Source organism: Triturus cristatus, chromosome 3_2 (assembly GCF_964204655.1).
Source record: "Triturus cristatus chromosome 3_2, aTriCri1.1, whole genome shotgun sequence".
NCBI classification, from domain to species: domain Eukaryota; kingdom Metazoa; phylum Chordata; class Amphibia; order Caudata; family Salamandridae; genus Triturus; species Triturus cristatus.
This window is the reverse complement of record NC_140584.1, coordinates 898,446,519-898,468,508: the sequence shown is the minus strand read 5'-3', so window position 1 is coordinate 898,468,508 and position 21,990 is coordinate 898,446,519. Positions and strand designations below refer to the sequence as shown.

General features: G+C 45.9%; 1 protein-coding gene across 1 annotated transcript in view; it reads left to right on the top strand.

Annotated features, from left to right (window-relative positions):
• The first annotated feature begins 2,567 nt into the window (after positions 1-2,567).
• The window catches only part of LOC146858414 (LHFPL tetraspan subfamily member 7 protein-like), an 853,086-nt gene continuing 833,663 nt past the window's right edge, over positions 2,568-21,990 (top strand). The window contains exon 1 of the mRNA XM_085646917.1: positions 2,568-2,950. Coding sequence (XP_085503043.1) covers positions 2,711-2,950 — 240 coding nt within the window. The 5' untranslated portion in view covers positions 2,568-2,710. The remainder of the gene's footprint in view (positions 2,951-21,990) is intronic.

Here is a 21,990-nt window from a genome sequence, read left to right as displayed (position 1 = left end):
GTGTGACACTGTATCTGTATTTGCAGCCCTGCCTGTCTCCGAGCAGTCTCTGCCGTCTCTCGTGGTGTGACCCTGTATCTGTATTTGCAGTCCTGCCTGTCTCCGAGCAGTCTCTGTCGTGTCTCCTGGTGTGACCCTGTATCTGTATTTGCAGCCCTGCCTGTCTCCGAGCAGTCTCTGCCGTCTCTCGTGGTGAAACCCTGTATCTGTATTTGCAGTCCTGCCTGTCTCCGAGCAGTCTCTGTCGTGTCTCCTGGTGTGACCCTGTATCTGTATTTGCAGCCCTGCCTGTCTCCGAGCAGTCTCTGTCGTGTCTCCTAGTGTGTCCCTGCATCTGTATTTGCAGTTCTGCCTGTCTCCGAGCAGTCTCTGTCATGTCTCCTGGTGTGACCCTGTATCTGTATTTGCAGCCCTGCCTGTCTCCGAGCAGTCTCTGCCGTGTCTCCTGGTGTGACCCTGCATCTGTATTTGCAGTTCTGTCTGTCTCCGAGCAGTCTCTGTCATGTCTCCTGGTGTGACCCTGTATCTGTATTTGCAGCCCTGCCTGTCTTAGTGTCTCCGAGCAGTCTCTGCCGTGTCTCCTGGTGTGACCCTGCATCTGTATTTGCAGCCCTGCCTGTCTCCGAGCAGTCTCTGCCGTGTCCCGTGGTGTGACCCTGTATTTGTATTTGCAGTCCTGCCTGTCTCCGAGCAGTCTCTGCCGTGTCTCCTGGTGTGACCCTGTATCTGTATTTGCAGTCCTGCCTGTCTCCGAGCAGTCTCTGCCGTCTCTCGTGGTGTGACCCTGTATCTGTATTTGCAGTCCTACCTGTCTCCGAGCAGTCTCTGCCGTGTCTCCTGGTGTGACTCTGTATCTGTATTTGCAGCCCTGCCTCTCTTCAGTCTCTGCCGTGTCTCCTGGTGTGACCCTGTATCTGTATTTGCAGCCCTGCCTGTCTCCGAGCAGTCTCTGCCGTGTCCCGTGGTGTGACCCTGTATCTGTATTTGCAGCCCTGCCTGTCTCCGAGCAGTCTCTGCCGTGTCCCGTGGTGTGACCCTGTATTTGTATTTGCAGTCCTGCCTGTCTTTGGGCAGTCTCTGTAGTATCTCCTGGTGTGACCCTGTATCTGTATTTGCAGTCCTGCCTGTCTCCGAGCAGTCTCTGCCGTGTCTCCTGGTGTGACCCTGTATCTGTATTTGCAGTCCTACCTGTCTCCGAGCAGTCTCTGCCGTCTCTCGTGGTGTGACCCTGTATCTGTGTTTGCAGTCCTGCCTGTCTTTGGGCAGTCTCTGCCGTGTCTCCTGGTGTGACCCTGTATCTGTATTTGCAGTCCTGCCTGTCTTCAGTCTCTGCCGTGTCCCGTGGTGTGACCCTGTATCTGTATTTGCAGCCCTGCCTGTCTTTGGGCAGTCTCTGCCGTGTCTCCTGGTGTGACCCTGTATCTGTATTTTTGGTCCTGCCTGTCTCCGAGCAGTCTCTGCCGTGTCTCCTGGTGTGACCCTGTATCTGTATTTGCAGCCCTGCCTGTCTCCGAGCAGTCTCTGCCGTGTCCCGTGGTGTGACCCTGTATTTGCATTTGCAGCCCTGCCTGTCTCCGAGCAGTCTCTGCCGTCTCTCGTGGTGTGACCCTGTATCTGTATTTGCAGTCCTGCCTGTCTCCGAGCATTCTCTGCCGTCTCTCGTGGTGTGACCCTGTATCTGTATTTGCAGTCCTGCCTGTCTTTGGGCAGTCTCTGCCGTGTCTCCTGGTGTGACCCTGTATCTGTATTTTTGGTCCTGCCTGTCTCCGAGCAGTCTCTGCCGTGTCTCCTGGTGTGACCCTGTATCTGTATTTGCGGTCCTGCCTGTCTCCGACTGCCGTGTCTCCTGGTGTGACCCTGTATCTGTATTTGCGGTCCTGCCTGTGTCCGAGCAGTCTCTGCCCTGTCTCCTGGTGTGACCCTGTATCTATATTTGCAGCCCTGCCTGTCTTTGGGCAGTCTCTGCCGTGTCTCCTGGTGTGACCCTGTATCTGTATTTGCAGCCCTGCCTGTGTCCGAGCAGTCTCTGCCCTGTCTCCTGGTGTGACCCTGTATCTATATTTGCAGCCCTGCCTGTCTTTGGGCAGTCTCTGCCGTGTCTCCTGGTGTGACCCTGTATCTGTATTTGCAGCCCTGCCTGTCTCCGAGCAGTCTCTGCCGTGTCTCCTGGTGTGACCCTGTATCTGTATTTGCAGCCCTGCCTGTCTTTGGGCAGTCTCTGCCGTGTCTCCTGGTGTGACCCTGTATCTGTATTTGCAGCCCTGCCTGTCTCCGAGCAGTCTCTGCCGTGTCCCGTGGCGTGACCCTGTATCCGTGCTTCCAGCTCCGAGGAGCCTCTCCTCTCTCCGCTCGGCTCCCGTTGTGACAGGGTGTCACTGCCTCGGCTCTCCCCGCTCCCAGCATCGCCTGCTCATTTCCTTTCTGCGCGCATTCCTGCTCTGACCCGCGGCTGAGCTCACGTGGGCGCTATGGTGCGCGAGGGGTGCTGGCAGTGAGCGCAGCCTGCTGCACCCCGCGGCTCTGTGTATTGACTCTGTGTGCACAGTCCTCCCGTGTGCCCCCTTGAGTGCAGTTCCCCAGTCTGCGCCCTCCTGGTGTGACCCTGCCAGTGCTGATGGGGATGCTGGTCCGTCCGGGGGTTCCGTGCCCGCTCCTGTGGCAGTGATCAGCCCGCACCCCGAGGCGGCGCGCGCCGACCCCTTGGTCCAGGATGCTGGGCTGCGTGGGGTGCTTCTGGGTGCTGCTGTCCTCCTGCCTGGTGGCGGTCTGCAGCTTCAGCTTCCTGTCCCCTGCCTGGATCGTGAAGGGGGGCAGCAGCCTCCACAGCCGGGAGCCGGTGAGCTTTGGACTGCTCTGGCACTGCCCGCACACCCCCGTGGTCCAGATGTACAAGTGCTACACCTTCGGCGGGCTGGCCAGCTTCAACCGGATCCCGTCCAGCTCCTGGCAGGTAGGCAGAGAGCGGGGCACCCCCTATGCTGTGTGCGTGCGGGACGGAGTGTAGTGCGCGTAGTGTACCGAGCCTGGATACACTGCCGAGGGTCTGCGCGCTGCCCCGGGCATATACAATACAGGGCCCTATGTGTGTGTATGTACAGAGCGACGTGCAGCGCCCAGTGTAATCACACTGCCAGGCGCATTTTCAGGGCAATGTGCACGTGCGCTGCTAAGTGCGTGTGCGGCGCCGGCCGGATACATTAGGGTGCTGGGTGCGTGTAGAGCGCCAAGTGCATTTTCATTTCCGGATGCACATACGTTGCTAAGCGCGTGTACGGTACCGAGTGCATGTGCACTGCTACTTGCTTGTGCAGCGCGGGCATATACACAGTACCGCGAGCATGTGCCGTGTCAATCGCCTTTTCAGTGTGTGGTAAATATACAGTGCCCAGCCTATGTACAGTGCTGTGAATGTGTCTTCACTACTAAGTGCATGCCACTGCTAATGGGCGTACAGTGCTTGGCACACGCACAGTGTTCAACAGCGCTGAGAGGTAGTACTGCCCACCCTGCGCTGCGCCTCCCGTGAGCTGTCCAGTGTCCAGCGGGGACATGCGCAGCGCTCAGCGCACGGCTACTCACGAGGAGCCCTCTGCAGCGCCACGAATGTCCCCACTGATTATCCAGCGCCTCTGCATATGCTTCTGGTGCAGAACCGAGTGAATGGACAGCACCTCATGTTATAAGTGATGCTTTGCCCTTCATCTGATTGGCTGGATTTGGTACCTGTAAAGTGTGTGGCACCAGCACTCCCCTCAACGTCAGGTGTATTTGTTTACATTCCTATTGTGCAGAGTGTTGTGGGTAACAGGTTCACATCTTTAATTCCGGATTTCGCAGCTGTATGTTAAAGGAACGTGTTCTTCTTCGAGATGCTCTTTAGGACTTTGACTTTTGAGAATTAAATGGAAAGGGGGCCGAGGGTTTCACAAAGCAGCCACTCTGCTGCAGGGGAAGCGAATGGAGAAATGTTTAGAAAAGAAAACCCAATTGCTTTCACTGGAACTGAAATACACATATGGAGGCCGCAGTGAGTTATGAATGCCTGACGGTGGTGCAGCATTGGACGAGGGCAGTACTGCTATGTGTACAGTACCCCTAGTTTTCCGTGCTGCATGCTGTCTAATAATAGGGGAGTACTGCTACTTGTACAGTAATGCTACTTTTCCATGCTGTAACAGTATGCGGTCCAATAATAGGGGATTACTGTTACTTGAGCAATAATGCTACTTTTCCATGCTGTATGCGGTCCAATAATAAGGAAGTACTGCCACCTGTATAGTAATGCTACTTTTCCATACTACATGTTGTCCAATAATAGGGGAGTACTGCTACCTGTATAGTAATGCTACTTTTCTATGCTGTATGCCGTCCAATAATAGGGGAGTGCTGCTACTTGTACAATAATGCTACTTTTCCATACTACATGTTGTCCAATAATAGGTGAGTACTGCTACTTGTACAATAATGCTACTTTTCCGTACTACATGCAATCCAATAATAGGGGAGTACTGCTACTTGTACAGTAATGTTACTTTTCCATAGTGCATGCGGTTCAATAATAAAGGAGTACTGCTACTTGTACAATAATGCTACTTTTTCATGGCGCACGTGGTCCAACATTAGGGGAGTACTGCTACTTTACAGTAATGCTACTTTACCTTACTACATGCGGTCCAATAATAGGGGAGTACTGCTACTTGTACAGCAATGCTACTTTTCCATACTACATGCAATACAATAATAAGGGAGTACTGCTACTTGTGCAATAATGCTACTTTTTCATGGTGCACGTGGTCCAACATTAGGGGAGTATCGCTACTTCTTCAGTAATGCTATTTTCCATACTGCATGCGGTCCAACAATAGGGGAGTGCTGCAACATGTACAATAATGGTACTTTTCCGTACTACATGCAATCCAATAATAGGGGAGTACTGCTACGTGTACAGTAATGGTACTTTTCCATAATGCATGCAATCAAATAATAGGGGCGTACTGCTACTTATTCAGTAATGCTACTTTTCCATGCTATATGCAATCCAATTATAGGGGAGTACTGCTACTTGTACAGTAATGCTACTTTTCCATGCTGCATGCGGTCCAATAATAGGGGAGTACTGCTACTTGTACAGTAATGCTACTTTCCATACTGCATGCGGTCCAATAATAGGGGAGTGCTGCTAAGTGTGCAATAATGGTACTTTTCCGTACTACATGCAATCTAATAATAGGGGAGTACTGCTACATATACAATAATGGTACTTTTCCGTAATGCATGCAATCAAATAATAGGGGAGTACTGCTACTTGTTCAGTAATGCTACTTTTTCATGCTGTATGCGGTCCAATAATAGGGGAGTACTGCTACTTGTTCAGTAATGCTACTTTTCCATGCTGCATGCGGTCCAATAATAGGGGAGTACTGCTACTTGTACAGTAATGCTACTTTCCATACTGCATGCGGTCCAATAATAGGGGAGTGCTGCTAAGTGTGCAATAATGGTACTTTTCCGTACTACATGCAATCTAATAATAGGGGAGTACTGCTACATATACAATAATGGTACTTTTCCGTAATGCATGCAATCAAATAATAGGGGAGTACTGCTACTTGTTCAGTAATGCTACTTTTTCATGCTGTATGCGGTCCAATAATAGGGGAGTACTGCTACTTGTTCAGTAATGCTACTTTTTCATGCTGTATGCGGTCCAATAATAGGGGAGTACTGCTACATGTACAGAAATGCTACTTTTTCATGCTGTATGCGGTCCAATAATAGGGGAGTACTGCTATTTGTAGAATAGTGCTACTTTTCCATGTGCATGTGGTCCAATAAAAGGGGAGTCCTAGTACTTGCACAGTAATGTTAGTTTTCCGTGCTGCATGCTGTCTAATAATAGGGGAGTACTGCTACTTGTACAGTAATGCTACTTTTCCATGCTGTAACAGTATGCGGTCCAATAATAGGGGATTACTGTTACTTGAGCAATAATGCTACTTTTCCATGCTGTATGCGGTCCAATAATAAGGAAGTACTGCTACCTGTATAGTAATGCTACTTTTCCATACTACATGTTGTCCAATAATAGGGGAGTACTGCTACTTGTACAGTAATGTTACTTTTCCATAGTGCATGCGGTTCAATAATAAAGTAGTACTGCTACTTGTACAATAATGCTACTTTTTCATGGCGCACGTGGTCCAACATTAGGGGAGTACTGCTACTTTACAGTAATGCTACTTTACCTTACTACATGCGGTCCAATAATAGGGGAGTACTGCTACTTGTACAGCAATGCTACTTTTCCATACTACATGCAATACAATAATAAGGGAGTACTGCTACTTGTGCAATAATGCTACTTTTTCATGGTGCACGTGGTCCAACATTAGGGGAGTATCGCTACTTCTTCAGTAATGCTATTTTCCATACTGCATGCGGTCCAACAATAGGGGAGTGCTGCAACATGTACAATAATGGTACTTTTCCGTACTACATGCAATCCAATAATAGGGGAGTACTGCTACGTGTACAGTAATGGTACTTTTCCATAATGCATGCAATCAAATAATAGGGGCGTACTGCTACTTATTCAGTAATGCTACTTTTCCATGCTATATGCAATCCAATTATAGGGGAGTACTGCTACTTGTACAGTAATGCTACTTTTCCATGCTGCATGCGGTCCAATAATAGGGGAGTACTGCTACTTGTACAGTAATGCTACTTTCCATACTGCATGCGGTCCAATAATAGGGGAGTGCTGCTAAGTGTGCAATAATGGTACTTTTCCGTACTACATGCAATCTAATAATAGGGGAGTACTGCTACATATACAATAATGGTACTTTTCCGTAATGCATGCAATCAAATAATAGGGGAGTACTGCTACTTGTTCAGTAATGCTACTTTTTCATGCTGTATGCGGTCCAATAATAGGGGAGTACTGCTACTTCTTCAGTAATGCTACTTTTCCATGCTGCATGCGGTCCAATAATAGGGGAGTACTGCTACTTGTACAGTAATGCTACTTTCCATACTGCATGCGGTCCAATAATAGGGGAGTGCTGCTAAGTGTGCAATAATGGTACTTTTCCGTACTACATGCAATCTAATAATAGGGGAGGACTGCTACATATACAATAATGTTACTTTTCCGTAATGCATGCAATCAAATAATAGGGGAGTACTGCTACTTGTTCAGTAATGCTACTTTTTCATGCTGTATGCGGTCCAATAATAGGGGAGTACTGCTACATGTACAGAAATGCTACTTTTTCATGCTGTATGCGGTCAAATAATAGGGGAGTACTGCTATTTGTAGAATAATGCTACTTTTCCATGTGCATGTGGTCCAATAAAAGGGGAGTCCTAGTACTTGCACAGTAATGTTAGTTTTCCATAGTGCATGCGGTCCACTAATAGGGGAGTACTGTTACTTGTACAGTAATGCTACTTTTCCATGTGCATGCAGTCCAATAATAGGGGAGTACTGCTACTTGTACAGTAAGTAATGCTTCTCTTACATGCTGTATGCGGTCCAATAATAGGGGAGTACTGCTACTTGTACAATAATGCGACATTTCCATACTACATGCAATTTAATAATAGGGGAGTACTGCTACTTGTACAGTAATGCTACTTTTTCATGCTGTATATGGTCCAATAATAGGGGAGTACTGCTACTTGTACAGAAATACTACTTTTTCATGCTGTATGTGGTCCGATAATAGGGGAGTACTGCTACTTGTACTGTAATGCTACTTTTCCATGTGCATGAGGTGCAATAAAAGGGGAGTCCTAGTACTTGCACAGTAATGTTACTTTTCCATAGTGCATGCGGTCCACTAATAGGAGAGTACTGTTACTTCTACAGTAATGCTACTTTTCCATGTGCATTTGGTCCAATAATAGAGGAGTACTGCTAATTGTACAGTAATGCTACTTTTCCATGTGCATGCGGTCCAATAATAGGGTTTTACTACTACTTGTACAGTAATGCTTCTTTTTCATGCTGTATGCGGTCCAATAATAGGGGAGTACTGCTACTTGTACAATAATGCTACTTTTCCATGTGCAAGCTGTCCTATAATAGGGGAGTACTACTACTTGTTCAGTAATGCTGCTTTCCATACTGCATGCGGTCCAATAATAGGGGAGTACTGCTCCTTTCACAGTGCCACTGGTTTTCTGTGCTGCACTTGATTCAATAATGGGATCCTTTCATTAACTAATAACTAATTCTATTGATCTTTCTGATTTCCACCACATAGTCATTGTTCCACCAGCCACTCATGAAAAAGTGGAGATCAGAAAGATCAATACAATGAATTATTAGTTAATGAAGAGGCATTGGGCTTTTAACCTGATAGTGAAATTCTGGATCACAATAGGGTGAATTATGGATCTTCAAAATAATTGGTGACAAAAGATTTGAAAAAGCACTGGATTCGCTTACAAGTGGTATATAGAGTTCTTTTTTTTTATTCCATTCCTTAACTTTATTTCGGTTACATGGACCATAAAAGTACATATTCATAACATTTCTCCAGAGGGGGTATACACAAATGAACCATACATAATGTATAACCATACAGTTAATTCATATAAAAGAAAATATACTAAAAAAGTGACCCAATACAAAATTATACACTCTGAGACATTTGACGATAACAAAGGGCATTTTAGAATCATCCATGGGATGAGTCTAGGCAAATCATATCTCAATTTTAGGAACATGTATAATACAGTGCAGTCAGAGGTTTAAAACTAATGTCATCAGGAGATATTATCAGTAAAGCAAGTTAAAAATTAAGGAATAGATACAAAGATAAAAAAGAATACAAACAATCCAAATGTCTAGGGCCGTAATTACTGATTTTGTTTATAATAGGCATGTTTTGGAAGGATTAATGTGATGGTGGAACCATAAGAGAACATTTGCAGTTTTTTGAAGGATATTCCTATAGTATTAGTTCGTAAAGAGACTTGATTAAGCCCTGAAGAAGCCGCAGTTCACTTTAAGCAGAGACACATTTGTAGGCTGTACAATATCAAATAAACCATTTATTGCACTTAATATGAATAGAAAGTGATTACTGAAATTCGAAAATATTTGACTGTACTACATCAATAACAATTAAACTAGCAACATTGACATTTGTAAGCAATGTTATGTACTACGTGAAGATATGAAGTTGCAAAATAAGCACGAAGAACTAATGAAATTAATATTGTATTGAGATGTTTACAAATACATGTAATTGTTATTTAATTGAAACAGCATTATTACATTTTCCTTTTATATACTAACCAATGTGTAACATGTATTGTTACAGTAGTTCATCAAACTACTGCTACTTCTACAGCACTGCTGCTATTCCACGGCGCTTGCGGTGCAGTAATAGTGCAGCACTGTCACTTTGCCACGACTGCAGCCCGATAAAAGGGAAACACTGCTACTCGCAACAAACAGTTACTTGTCCATGGTGTATCCGACCCAATACTAGGAAGCATGGCTGCTGGCGGAGGAGTGAGACTTTTCCATGGTGCAAGCGGCCTGAAAACAGAGTCATGCTTTTTGTACACTACTCATACTCTTACATGGTGGCTCTAGGCAATAAACCTGAGGCAGCAGCACTCGGGCAGCACTCTTACAGTCCTACAGGTACCCTGTGACAGCAATCTCACATTCACTTCTCAGATGCAATCTATGATTGCTAGGGCATATTACTTTTACTAGATAGGGCAGCATATACACAACACAGCAGTACTGCTACATTAGACAGTGGGTGGGGTGTACCAAGGGTAATGTTACTAGATCAGGATTGTATAAATGACATAGCATTACTTCTATATTTACATTCTGATTTAGTCTAGGTATAGTATAGCTGTACTATTACCTTTACTAGGTAGGGGATTGTATAAATAATATTGCACTACTTCTATATTTAAATAGTGGTTTAATCTGAGTATAGCAGGGCTGTACTATTACATTTACTAGGTGGGGGATTGTATAAATAATATAGCGCTACTTCTATATTTAAATGGTGGTTTAGTCTAAGTATAGTAGGGCATTACTTTTGCTCTTACTGGGTGGGGGATTGTATAAGTAATAAAGCGCTACTTCTATATTTAAGTGGTGGATGTAGTCTAGGTATATTAGGGCTGTACTATTCCTTTTGCTAGACGGGGGATTGTATTAATAATATAGTACTACTCCTAAGGTACGAGGCAGGGGTACCCTCTCTCTCCTCTTTTGTTTGATATTTATATCGAACCATTTGCCCAGTTAATTAGAAGAGACCCCCAAGGTAATCCCATTCTCCGCAGAACAATTAAGTAACAAGATAGGACTTTATGCAGGAGATTTAATAATTTATACATCAGACACTCTTCAAACCCTCCCTAGGGTAGAAAAATTAGTGGAAGAGTTTGGGGCACTGTTAAGTTATTCTGTGAATACAACTAAGTCAGCGATTATGTGCCGGAACATTACCAACTGGGATCGGAAGGGTGACTGAGTCTAAGTTTCTGGGCATCTCAATAGTTGATTAATTGGGGGTGGTCCCAGTACATCAGTGAATTTGATTAAAATGTTGATTTTACCTAAATTGACCTATCTTTTTAATTGTATTCCCGTCACGTTTCCTAAAAAAGAGATAGAAAAAATACAGGGGAAAATAACTGGTTTTATCTGGGCTTCTGGGGGAGCTAGCCTCTCTTGGAAAAAATGAGGAGGAGTTTGAAGAAAGGGGGTCTGGCATTACCGGACTTAAATCGTTATTGTACGGCCTTCCAACTTAAGAAGTTTAGGATGCTTCTTGTACACTAGATAGTTAAACATGGGGTCGGACGCTATCAGAAATGGTGATAGGGCTCGGACCAAGGGCTTTCTATATAAATTTGTGGTACGCGAGGTTTAAAGAAAGAAAATCTGCCTGAAAGTTTTAAAGACTGCGCTTAATCTTTGGTACAGGGTCAGGAAGATCCTGGGCATTAGGTACTATCCGATTTCTCCCCAGTTTGGGATTCTCCGGGCACCCCAGATTGGCTGCTGGATCGGCCACTGCTTGTGCATCAGGTGTGAGGTCATTTCCACGGTGTCACATGGGATTGCAGCAGCTGTGGTTATATGAGGACAAAAAAACCATCTCCTACATTTAAATGGTGAATGTAGTTTAGGTATTGGAGGGCGGTACTATTACTTTTACTAGATGGGGATTCTACATGGTGTGTGCAGTCTATAAATCCAAGGGTACTGCTGTGCAAAACTGGTGCAGTTTATAAATAAAAGGAAACAATGATAATTTTAAATGGTAAGTGAAGTCTAGTAATACTGCTCTGTTACTTTTACTAAGTGGGTGCAGTCAATAAATAATAAGCAAGTAATACTTTTCCATTGTGGGTGTGGTCTATGCATCTCAGGGGAGTTCAGGTACTTTTCCAAGGTGGGTGTGGTCTATTAGTCCCACAGAAGTACTACTACTTTTCAATTGTGGTTGTGGTCTATAGGGCTCAGGGGAGTATTACTTCATTTCCACTGTGGGTGTAGTCTATATGTCCCAGGGAAGTATTGCTACTTTTCGACTGTGGGTGTAGTCTATAAGTCCCAGGGAAGTACTGCTACTTTCCCAGTGTGGGTGTATTCTATAAGTCCCAGGGTAGTATTGCTACTTTTCCGCTGTGGGTGAAGTCTATATGCCTCAGGGTAGTATTGCTACTTTTCCGCTGTGGGTGAAGTCTATATGCCTCAGGGAAGTATTGCTACTTTTCCAATGTGCATGTAGTCTAAGTCCTAGGGTAGTACTGCTAACTTTCCGCTGTGGGTGTAGTCTATATGTCCCAAGGAAGTATTGCTACTTTTCCGCTGTGGGTGTAGTCTATATGTCCCAAGGAAGTATTGCTACTTTTCCGCTGTGGGTGTAGTCTATAAGTCCCAGGGTAGGACTGCTACTTTCCCACTGTGGGTGCAGTCTATACGTCCCAAGGAAGTATTGCTACTTTTCCACTGTGGATGTCATTTTTACGTCCCATGGTAGTACTGTTACTTTCTTACTGTGGGTGTAGTGTATACGTCCCAGGGAAGTACTGATACTTTACCTCTGTGAGTGTAGTGTATAAGTCCCAGGGTAGGACTGCTACTTTTCTGCTGTGGGTCTAGTCTGTAAGTCCCAGGGCAGTACTGCTACTTTTCCATTGTGCGTGTGGTGAATAAATCCCAGGGAGGTACTGCTACTTCTACATATTAGATGCAGTCTATAAACCCCACGCCAGTACTACTGTCTAAATACCCCAGACCAGTCCTGTTCCTTTTACATGATGGGTGCAGTCTGTATTATCCAAGCCAATGCTGCTACTTTAACACTGTAGAGCCTGTCCTACAATTGATAAGGACAGGTCCTACTGCGTTTAAGTGAGAGGTGCAGTTTTACTACTGATTAGGAAAAACAACGTGAAGGCATAAAAGTGAAGAGTGTAATACTTGAACTAAACCCAGCTGCTTGTAATTACTATGTACCACTTACCAATCCATCATTCATTGCGCACTGGGCCACTGCAGGCAGGGACCAACCTTAAGCAAGCCTATTTTGGTCCTGCACCAACAGAAACCGTCAGCCTGAGCTGCCTGGCAATGCCCCCTCTGAATGGGAACAAAAGAAAACATAAGTAATGCTCTGCACGAGTCACGAGTCCTGTGGCATTGCGAACAAGGTACCACGTCTGGACATATGTATTGAAATTAGAGAAACTCGGTGTGAGAAGCAAAAAAGTTCTGGGGCCAAACATAATTTTATTCTATGAGGTTGACCCCTGTCTGTTAATGGCACAGGTGATCTAAAACAATGAATTGGACAGAAGCCTGCAATAATTACTAATGGCTGAGATCAGTTCAAACATTGCACCCATCCCTTTTGGACTACTCAAGTCTCACTAAATAGAAGACATTGGTCCCAAGCTTGTTGTTCCATAGGACTCCAGAGGCACCTCATGGATGAGACCCAACAAGGGAGATGCCAGTCTGTTAGTGTTCCTGCTTGGCAGGGCCCATCTGTGCTCAGCATGCTGGAGTGTCCCTCTTGGCAGAGTGGCAAGACTGATCTGAATTCTGTTTGTTTGTGTCCCTGACTGTAGGGGCGCAGAGTAATGCAGCCAAGGTAAGGACTGAGGGTATTTACGCATTCTATACATCACTTTCTCTGCTGTGTATGCCAGTCTCCCCAACAGAAAAAAAGATTTACACCGTCTACCCTAAATAGGGCGGGTGATCTAATACCCAATGGTATAAGGGCCATCAAAGGTAGAATTCCATCGACAGAGCCAACAGGAGCTGAATCGCAGTATACCTAAGTCTGCCCATCTCTGAATGAGGCAGGTGGGCAAAGGGTTTGGGTGGCAGGATCCTCCGGCACACTTTCCATGGACTACCCTGTGCATCAAACTCTAAATCAGGCCATCACTGTTGATTAAAGTAGTGCTGCTATTTTTAGGTGGTGAGTTTCAGGGTATCTGTTTATGTCAGTTCTGCTGCTTTTGTTTGTTGAGTTCTAGATGTTTACTGTGGCAGTTCACAAGTCACAAAAGATAGTGATCTGGAGCAGAAAAAGAGGTCCCGTACCCTAGCTCCCAAGAACAAGTATGTGAAACACAATTGGGTAGCTGTTCCTAAAAAGACTCCAGCCAAGTTGAGGGGGTAAGAGAAAGTTGTTTCAGGATGGATTTACAAGTAAGGGGGGATTTCCCTTATTTGGAAGTGTTGCCCTCACACACCTGTGAAGGTGTCATGCTTCATCATTAGGTGTTTTTACTCCGTGTGGGGTCGACGCTGCAATACCTCACAGGCCCAGCAAGAGGGCACTTTAGCAGAGATCTTTTAAGGTAAAAAACACCATAATGGTGAGTGCAACTGTGTGGCGCTAGTGAGTAAGTGGGTTAAAAATACCACCGTGGTACCCAATAAAAGAAGGTTCTTATTCTGGGGTCCACCGGATAAAGTAAAAACAGAAGCCAAACTCTTTCCAGTAATGAGGAAATGCAGTTTGGTCAAGAGTGCCGGTGAAGTGGATTGGGTCGACATACTTCACGCCCAATTGGTCCAGAAGGGATCCTTGGCGTTTCATCAGGAACGAGTATAGTGTGAAAGGTAAAAAAGGGGAAATCTGTCCCTGCCCAGAATTCGAAGCGGGAAATTTAGGTAGTGGGTGTCAATGGATTACCCACCTGTGTCTTAGTCGGGGAGAGATAAATATTATCCTCTGTGCTCGGGCTTCCAAGAGCATGGGGGTTGGGATAGGGGATTCGAGGAGGAGCCCAGGACAGGGTGCTGAGGTCTTGGCTCTGAAAACATCAGTCTAGGTTGCCCAACTGGCTGCTCGATGATGTGGTCATCTCTGACAAAGTCTGAGTTGGGCTGGGGTTTGCCCTTTGGACACTTCACCCTGATCATTTCACTTCAGGACTTCTGGGGTGATGACATGAGATTGGTTTGCCCTCTGGACACTTCACCCTGATCATTTCACTTCAGGACTTCTGGGGTGATGACATGAGATTGGTTTGCCCTCTGGACACTTCACCCTGATCATTTCACTTTAGGACTTCTGGGGTGATGACATGAGATTGGTTTGCTGGATCAGGGCCTTCTCCCTCGCAGGCATGTACCAGAAACGGAGGAGGAGCAAAGAATTGCAGGTCAATACTAAAAAAGAAAGAATCATTTATCGGGATGTTGTGAGATGTTAAAGGCCCACATTAGATGGCACCAGAATGAAAGCTATAATTTTATGGTCAACACCGATACAAAGGAACTGGACCTTTGGCCTTATTCCTCTATATGGTCATGGAACTCCTTAGTAACTTGTGTTATCTTTATAACGCATGGCAGGGGGTATCTTTTGCTATATATTATTTGTTTGTATAATTTTAAATAGCTTATAGAAGATTACAGGGGCATTGGGCGCTGAACAAGACCAAAAGGTACCAGAACATCAGGAGACCAGCTTAAATGCAGCACGTACGATATGAAGCGCTATATAAAATACGTGCATTTAAACTTTATTATGAGGAGAGGAGGGCTACCGTCAAGCTGGCACCAATCACTGCAATAAAATAGACCTTGGACCCGAGCCACGCGGAAAGCAAAATTAGTTTTGAAGTTGCTTGTAATTCAGAGTGAGTGATTTCATCAGTTTTACTTCCTCGCCTTTCATTAAAATTGTTAATATGATTAAAGTAGCTGCCCGTCGGCGCTCGCGCTGCCAATCTCCACACTGAGTTATGTCTGAAAGTTTCATGAGTCTTAATCATCTCTGGACAGTTTTTGCAAAAGTAATCTGATATAATATATAGCCTGCTCCTGCGACGTGATGGAGTATAAACATGCAGCTTTCAGGGTGGGGAATCTTTGGGGAATTTGCAGGTCTACCCTTAGAAAGCCATTCTGGCTTATATTGGCTACCAGTCTTTTGGCTTTGTCAATGCTTTTTTTATTTTTACATATTGTTTGTAAAACTTTATTGTTGAGGGAGCTGCCAGGTTCTCACCAACAAAAACAAAATTGGATAGAAGCAAAATATTGCTGCGGTCTTTAAAAGTACATTTCCATAGTAGCGCCTGGCAATAAATGGAATTACTTTGTGTGTGGATGCGCTCCTTGTGAAAGGGCAGAATGCCATTACTTACAGTGATGTTAGCCAATGGCTGTAGTATCAAAAGGGCGTGGCTAAAGCCAGACCTAATATAGAGCTTGGGCTAAGGAAGTTCGAGTTATCAGTATAAAGCTCTCGAGTAGAGAATGTCATTTGCTTGATATAATATACAGCTTCAGGTACTGTAAAGGTATAAATAAACGTGCAGCTTTCAGGGTAGTGAGTGCTTAAAGTATTAAGGGGCATACCCAAAGGCAAAGGTCTTCAAACTGGGGGCGGGACCGCTTCGTGGCTTAACTGATCGGGCACTGGCCAAGAAGAGCTGATAACAGACCTTAGTTCTGGTGAACAATAAAGCAGCCGATCACTCTGTAATGGGCGATTGCTAACATCTTTTGTCATTGATTTGATATTCCGGCTGGGAGTAGTCATCAAAGAGAGGGAGGGCCTTAAACTCAGGGGCATATTTGTCAATCTTTCACGCAGCAGAAGGCTGCGAGTCACCTTATTGCGTCATGCTGCGTAAAAAGGAAAGGACAAGATTGTGCCGTATTTGCACATTCCTGTCCTTTCCTAGCACTTGCGCACTTTTGACTGCCTAGCGCCAACGCAGGCATCCTTGCGTCATGTTGCAAGGGTGACTGCATTGTGAAACCTTCCTGCACAAAAACAATCCTGAGAGGCATTTCCATTTTTCTATGTGTGCTGCAGAATACAGCCCGCGTAGAAAGAGGAACAAATGAGGAGTAATTAGGATATTTCTCCTCGTTACGCCTCACCTGGTGAGGCGTAGCATTTTACTGCATTTCCAGGTCTACCTCTAATGGTAAATCTGGGAATGTGCAAAAATTGATGGGTGGATGCGTGGGAACACCCATGCTCCACCAATGCAATGCCTACCTGCCGCAGAGTAACATAGCAAGTTGCCCTGTCTTGCAATATTCTAGATGTATCAAACCATGCAGGCCGCACAAGGTGGCCTTGTGTGGCTTCATAAATAACACTTAGGTTTTGTGTCTCCCTTACACCCCCTTGCATGGTGCAAGGGTGACGCAAAACCCTGGTAAATATTCCCCACTGTATGTAAAGAATCACACTGTGGATACTTTTACACTTTAGAAGGCCTGGCTGATTCGAAAAGTCTATTGGAAATCATGTATTTGATTGCATTTTTAAAAGGATAATTGAACATGGCTGCAATGTTTAACTGTGTTTAGACATATTTAAACATTGCCAATTTTATAAAATAAAATAATATGAAAAAATGTTTTTTTTATACTGCAGGCCCGAATAATATTTTTTTACTAGCAGGGAGTGGCATTAAAAAGCTTGAAAACCCCTGCCCTAAGGTAATAAATGAGATGTTCAGAGGCATTAAAGAGTTCCGCTCACGCATCTCTCAGACGCTTGGGTTATTCACAGCCCTCCACTGGGATATTATGCAATTATGCATCCTCTTCTCAGACATTACAGGTGCATAACAGGCAGCTTTCAAGCACGTGCATGCCTTGTTTACAGGCCTACCACGAGTCAATACATTGCTTGCTACCTGCCATCATAGAAGTAGTCTAGACATGCGGCTGACAGGGTGATGCATGCATTGGTTATGCCCGGAATAATACACTGCCTTATAAAGTTACAACTATGCTGCTTTAGAGGCGACTGCTTTGTTTATTTACTTACCAATCCTAAAATAGATGTCTTCTGAGGCATCATAGCAGCACAGGCATGTAGCGATCAGGATGGTGAATGCTTTGGTCATTTACCTGCTGTAATACATAACTTTCTCTGCATTACACGTATATAACTATACAGCTGTCATATACATATTTTGGTTATTTGCAGACATAATCTAGATGTGCTCAGCGTGGTGAAGGTATTGGTTAACGACAGACCTTTCACTGCATTGTCCTGCCCACTCCCAGGCTTGATAGGGGTCCACCAGTGCATCATCTCTCGGGTGGTGAATGCGTTGGTTACAAGTGTGACAATTCTGACTATTCCAGATGCTCAACACTTAACGAATGGCTTGGGCGGCAGGTATAAGTCCCTTTTAAGATACATTGAATGAATATACTACTGTTGATGAGCTCATTTTTTAATTAGACAGACAGCGCCACCATGTGGCAGACTGTCATAAGTGCCGGTGTTGACAATTTGGTGCCGGTGCCGAGCACCGTAAACCACTGGCTCAAATTAAGGACTGAGGGGCAGATTTACAATTCCTGGCGCATCCCTGCAAATCAGTAAGGATGCGCCAGGAAACTTGCGACACGCATTACAATCCTTGCACCACCACGGATGCGCCGCATTTACAATGCGGCGTGCCATGGTGCACAGAAATGCAGATGCGTGTCGAATCTGCCGGCGTACGGTTGGCACAGTGCTGGAGTCATGTCGCGGGCGCGAAGCAGCCCCAGCACTGTTCCAACCCAGGCAATCTGCAACATGGTGCGTCAAGCCTTACGCCTGCTTCTAGCAGGCGTAAAGTTTTTACGCAGCGGCGTCAGAAAAGTGACTGAGTGAAATCTTGTAGATTTCACTCAGGCACTTTTCCAAGGTGTTCCTACACCGGAACACGCACCTGAAACCTGATGCAGGTTTAATGTGGCGCAGGGCTTTACAGCGTGACGCATCTCCCTAGATGCGTCACATTGTAATTCCGTCTCAGCATGGCGCTAGCTTTACACCGCCGCTGCGTCACAGAAGTGATGCAACGGCGGTGCAAAAGTGGCGCATGGGGCTTGTAAATCTGCCCCTGACTGTTTGCCTCTGGTCTAAGGGACCTTCTGCCTCGGTGTCTCCATGTCTTCCACCTCCAAGTCCCCATCGAAGGTGTCTACAGTCCTACAACTGTTACATCCAGTTTGTGAAATGAAAATGTGTTCTTAGTATGTTAGAGAGTGACCTGATGGCTTCACATCCATGAGGACCAACTGCAGTGCTTAATTTGTAAAATAATAAGTCCCAGGGCCCTTGTCAGGAAGTCCCTGCATCTTGCACCACCCATTGCCCCCATTAGCAGTGCCCTACTGACTTTACTAATATTGGTAAAAAGGCAAAAAAATAATGTTTTCTTTATAGGATGGCTATAAAGGGTAAATCATTGAATATGACAAACAGTGTGAAGATTGAGTACACTTTACAGATATAAAATAGTGCCTCATACATTCTAACAGAAGCGCTTCCTAGGAGGTGGTATAATGCAGCAAATAGCCAATAGCATGAGGAGAGAGTAATACTCCTCTGGTAGGAGATAAAACCCACTCTATGTATATTTTAAAGAATTGATAACTCTACATCTGAAAGATAGGTATACTGTCACACCAGGCCTAAGATGGCATTCCGGTTCTTTTTATTTTATTTGCCCACAATAGATAACAGGGCTACAAATACCTTAAATGCATATCTAACACCGTCCACAGTATGATGTTTTATGCATTGCAGCATTTGCATAATGCTAATCTACACATAAAACACTAGGCCGTGTGAGGGTGTGATTGGTAGTGTTTTGCTTTGGTTTGCGCCTGTGTGGGAAGTGTTTGCATATGGTGCACGATGACCATCGAGGTTCGGTTGTCACGGTAGGGGGCACAGTGGTCGGCGGTGTGATGGACGAGCACGTGTGGCAGATAGACACGTTTTTTAGGTCTCGCCTGACCCAGCGCATGCGCTGGTCTGGCGAGACTTATTGAGAGGGCTCCAAAAAGTGCTACCAGGCCAGCCTAGAGCTACAGTGCATGTGCGCGCGCGCCGCGCTTTACCGCGATTACATTAGCGGCCGCGCTGCCGCTTTGATGGTTGATCGTGATCACTTTCACTTTCGCTTTGCATAGCCAATAGGTCTCGCTTTTGGGACCTTATAAGTATTTAGTTCTGCAACTGTTGCATGGCTAAACACTTATAAGGTCCCAAAGGCGAGACCTATTGGCTATGCCAATGCTTGTATAGTTTGTGTTATGCTGGCAGCTCCGAGGAGCTCTGCGGGTCGCTTTAGTTTGTCAGTATTTTTTTTTCTTTTACTTTCTCAATCCGATTTCCGAGACTGGCTGTGTGTGTGTGTGTGGGGGGGGGGCGGGGGGGGGGGGGGGGGTCCACTCCCACATTCTTTGGATCAGTGGGAAGTAACAGGCGTAGAGAACGAGTGAAGGTGAAAGAGATCCGGCTGGATTACACTCCTCTCTTATATGACTGCTGCTATGAGACTTCATGCATGGAGGTCTGCCAAGAGGCGCTGCATTATTAGCATCCTTTTGTCTTTCAGGGATGCCGGGCTCAGAATATGTGACTTTTGGGGGCTGCAGGGTAGAGTATGTAACAGGCCTGCTCTCCCTCGACCATTCTTTTTCTTTCAAGAGTGTGTTCTCACACGTACATGAAGAGTTCACCGATCTGGGATGGGAGAATGCCACAAGAGACATAAAGACATCACCGCGTGTTCCCAGACTGTCTTTGGCTGGCAGTGAGACTTTTCCAAGACGACTAATAGAACCACCACTGCACTTGCTACAGCTGTCGTGAAAAATATGAGTCGAAGAGACCAAATCGAGTTTGACTATACTCTGTGTTGTTACTATTTGTGTATGTATATTTATGACATTGTTAAATGTTGGTCGTTGTGTTTTGTTCATTTTTAAGAAATGCAAAGTATAATAAAAATAGCGCCAGCAATTGGCTTTGCAAGTCTGTGGTGTTAGGTTTCATGTTGAATTGGTGCTGCCACAAGTAATTACGTGGGCATCCCAACCCCATATGTTTGTTTGGGATACCGTCTGATGTTAAGGAATCCCCCCTCAGCTCTCTTTCCTGTGTATGACACAGGCTAAAGCCTGTTGCAGCATCACAAGCTACAGGACAGCTCTGGAGTCTTTAGACAGACCGTTAATTCTGGAAGGCTGGTAGGGCTGGGGTCAGGTCAAGTGTGCCAAGAAGGCTCCGACCACCTTGGGGCACTTGCTGCGAAGGTATGGCCTCAGAAGTCCCCCAGGCCCGCGCGCCCCCCATGCCCACTCGAACGCACACAGGTCTCATTCATATTTTATCGCACCTTCGCGCTTGCGGATTATGCAAAGGAGCCGCACAAAGGCGCGCCAGGGATCCGGAGAGAGAGGGGCCGCAAAGCCGCAGTAAACAACGATCATGCTCTCCCTTCATCCCAGAGCGGGGTTAATCTCCTCACAAATTACTCTTTGAAACCCATCTAGAGTTTAATTAGCATTTTTCATGTTCTCCAAGCAGGGCCTTCGGTCCTCCATATGACGACACACTTTCTTTTCTTTTTTAACTCTGCCTTATAATTCCTTCCCGATTATTTCTAACAGCAGCAGCACAAAAGCCCCACTGCTTAACCCTCCTAGGGTATGCCCAGGTTAACCCTCCTCGGGTATGCCCAGGTTTAGCATAGTGCTTAGTACAGGGCGCAGTGTTTAATTTGTAAAACAGAGGTGCCAGGGCCCTCGCCGGGAGGCCACCACAGCCTGCACCACCCATCGACCCTGCCAGCGCTGCCAATGACCGCACCTACAAAACTACTAACCATCACACTGCTACCAATGACCGCACCTACACAACTACTCACCATCACACTGCTACCGCTGCCAATGACCGCACCTACACAACTACGAACCATCACCCTGCTACGGCTGCCAATGACTGCACCTACACAACTACTCACCATCACACTGCCAGCGCTGCCAATGACCGTACCTACACAACTACTCACCATCACACTGCCACCGCTGCCAATGACCGCACCTACACAACTACGAACCATCACCCTGCTACGGCTGCCAATGATTGCACCTAGACATCTACAAACCATCACACTGCCAGCACTGCCAATGACCACACCTACACAACTACGAACCATCACCCTGCTACGGCTGCCAATGATTGCACCTAGACATCTACAAACCATCACACTGCCAGCACTGCCAATGACCACACCTACACAACTACTAACCATCACACTGCCAGCGCTGCCAATGACCGCACCTACACAACTACTCACCATCACACTGCCAGCGCTGCCAATGACCGCACCTACACAACTACTCACCATCACACTGCTACCGCTGCCAATGACCGTACCTACACAACTACGAACCATCACCCTGCTACGGCTGCCAATGACTGCACCTACACAACTACTCACCATCACACTGCCAGCGCTGCCAATGACCGTACCTACACAACTACTCACCATCACACTGCCACCGCTGCCAATGACCGCACCTACACAACTACTCACCATCACACTGCTACCGCTGCCAATGACCGCACCTACACAACTACGAACCATCACCCTGCTACGGCTGCCAATGACTGCACCTAGACAGCTACGAAC